The sequence below is a fragment of the Oratosquilla oratoria genome, chromosome 8 (genome assembly GCF_046742065.1).
Source record: "Oratosquilla oratoria isolate Oo_2021 chromosome 8, ASM4674206v1, whole genome shotgun sequence".
Taxonomy (NCBI): Eukaryota; Metazoa; Arthropoda; class Malacostraca; order Stomatopoda; family Squillidae; genus Oratosquilla; species Oratosquilla oratoria.
In genome coordinates this window covers 7638439-7639355 of record NC_134784.1, presented here as the reverse complement: position 1 = coordinate 7639355, position 917 = coordinate 7638439, and the positions used below count along the sequence as shown (strand labels likewise).

Below are 917 nucleotides of genomic sequence, written 5' to 3'. Positions count from 1 at the left end.
TTGGACAAAGAAATGTCCGTCTTTTACTTCAAGCAACTTCTGTCCGGAGTCAAGTACATGCACACACATAGAGTGGTGCATAGAGATCTGAAACTCTCTAACTTACTCCTGGACAGCGATAACGTTCTCAAAATTGCCGATTTTGGACTCTCAGCCAAGCTCGAAGACCGGGAGACTTACTTGAGCGAAGTCTGCGGCACCCGAGGCTACATGGCTCCTGAAGTGTTCTCGGCAAGATACAAAGGAGAATCCAGCGACGTGTGGTCGTGTGGCATCATTCTGGTCAAAATGCTGAGCGGACGCGCTCCCTGGAAAGTAGCAAAGACCTACGACCCTAACTACCAACTTTGGCTTCAAAAGGACCTCAAACTCCTCGACAGGAAACCTTGGACTGACACTTCTTCAAATCCGCAATGGACTTGATCGAAAGTCTTCTCCACCCGGATCCATCGAGAAGAGCGACAATTCAAGAAATTGAGCAACATGACTTCGTTGCAAATTAAATTTCCAAGAATTTTCATATATGAGCGGACACACTCTACTTTCGTCATCAAGCTTGAACACAAAAAAGATATATTTTCGAATTATAATTTCTACATTCATATCTATTTCGTGGTGAATAATTAGACTTTGAATAATCTATCTGAAAATTAGAGTTTAGTATCAATTACTAAGAAATATTGGGAAGTTTCCCTCAGCTGAATAAGATTACTATGGGTTAATGAAAAAACAAATCAACGCATACAATGCACAATTGTATCTACTTTTATGAGCTGATAGACTACTGAATGCTGGATGCACGGGGCGAGTATTGTAGAAGGTTAAGAAACGCTACTATAAGCTGAATAAGATCATCCGGCGCTAATCATGATAAAATTCTTACAGATCTAAATTCATATGAAGGGGATTTGATAGAA

General features: G+C 40.7%; 1 protein-coding gene across 1 annotated transcript in view; it reads left to right on the top strand.

The window, feature by feature from the left end:
- LOC143027294 (serine/threonine-protein kinase grp-like) overlaps window positions 1-423 on the top strand; it is a 6522-nt gene extending 6099 nt beyond the window's left edge. The window contains exon 3 of the mRNA XM_076188562.1: window positions 1-423. This exon is cut by the window's left edge and continues 410 nt beyond it. Coding sequence (XP_076044677.1) covers window positions 1-423 — 423 coding nt within the window.
- The last annotated feature ends 494 nt before the right edge of the window (window positions 424-917 follow it).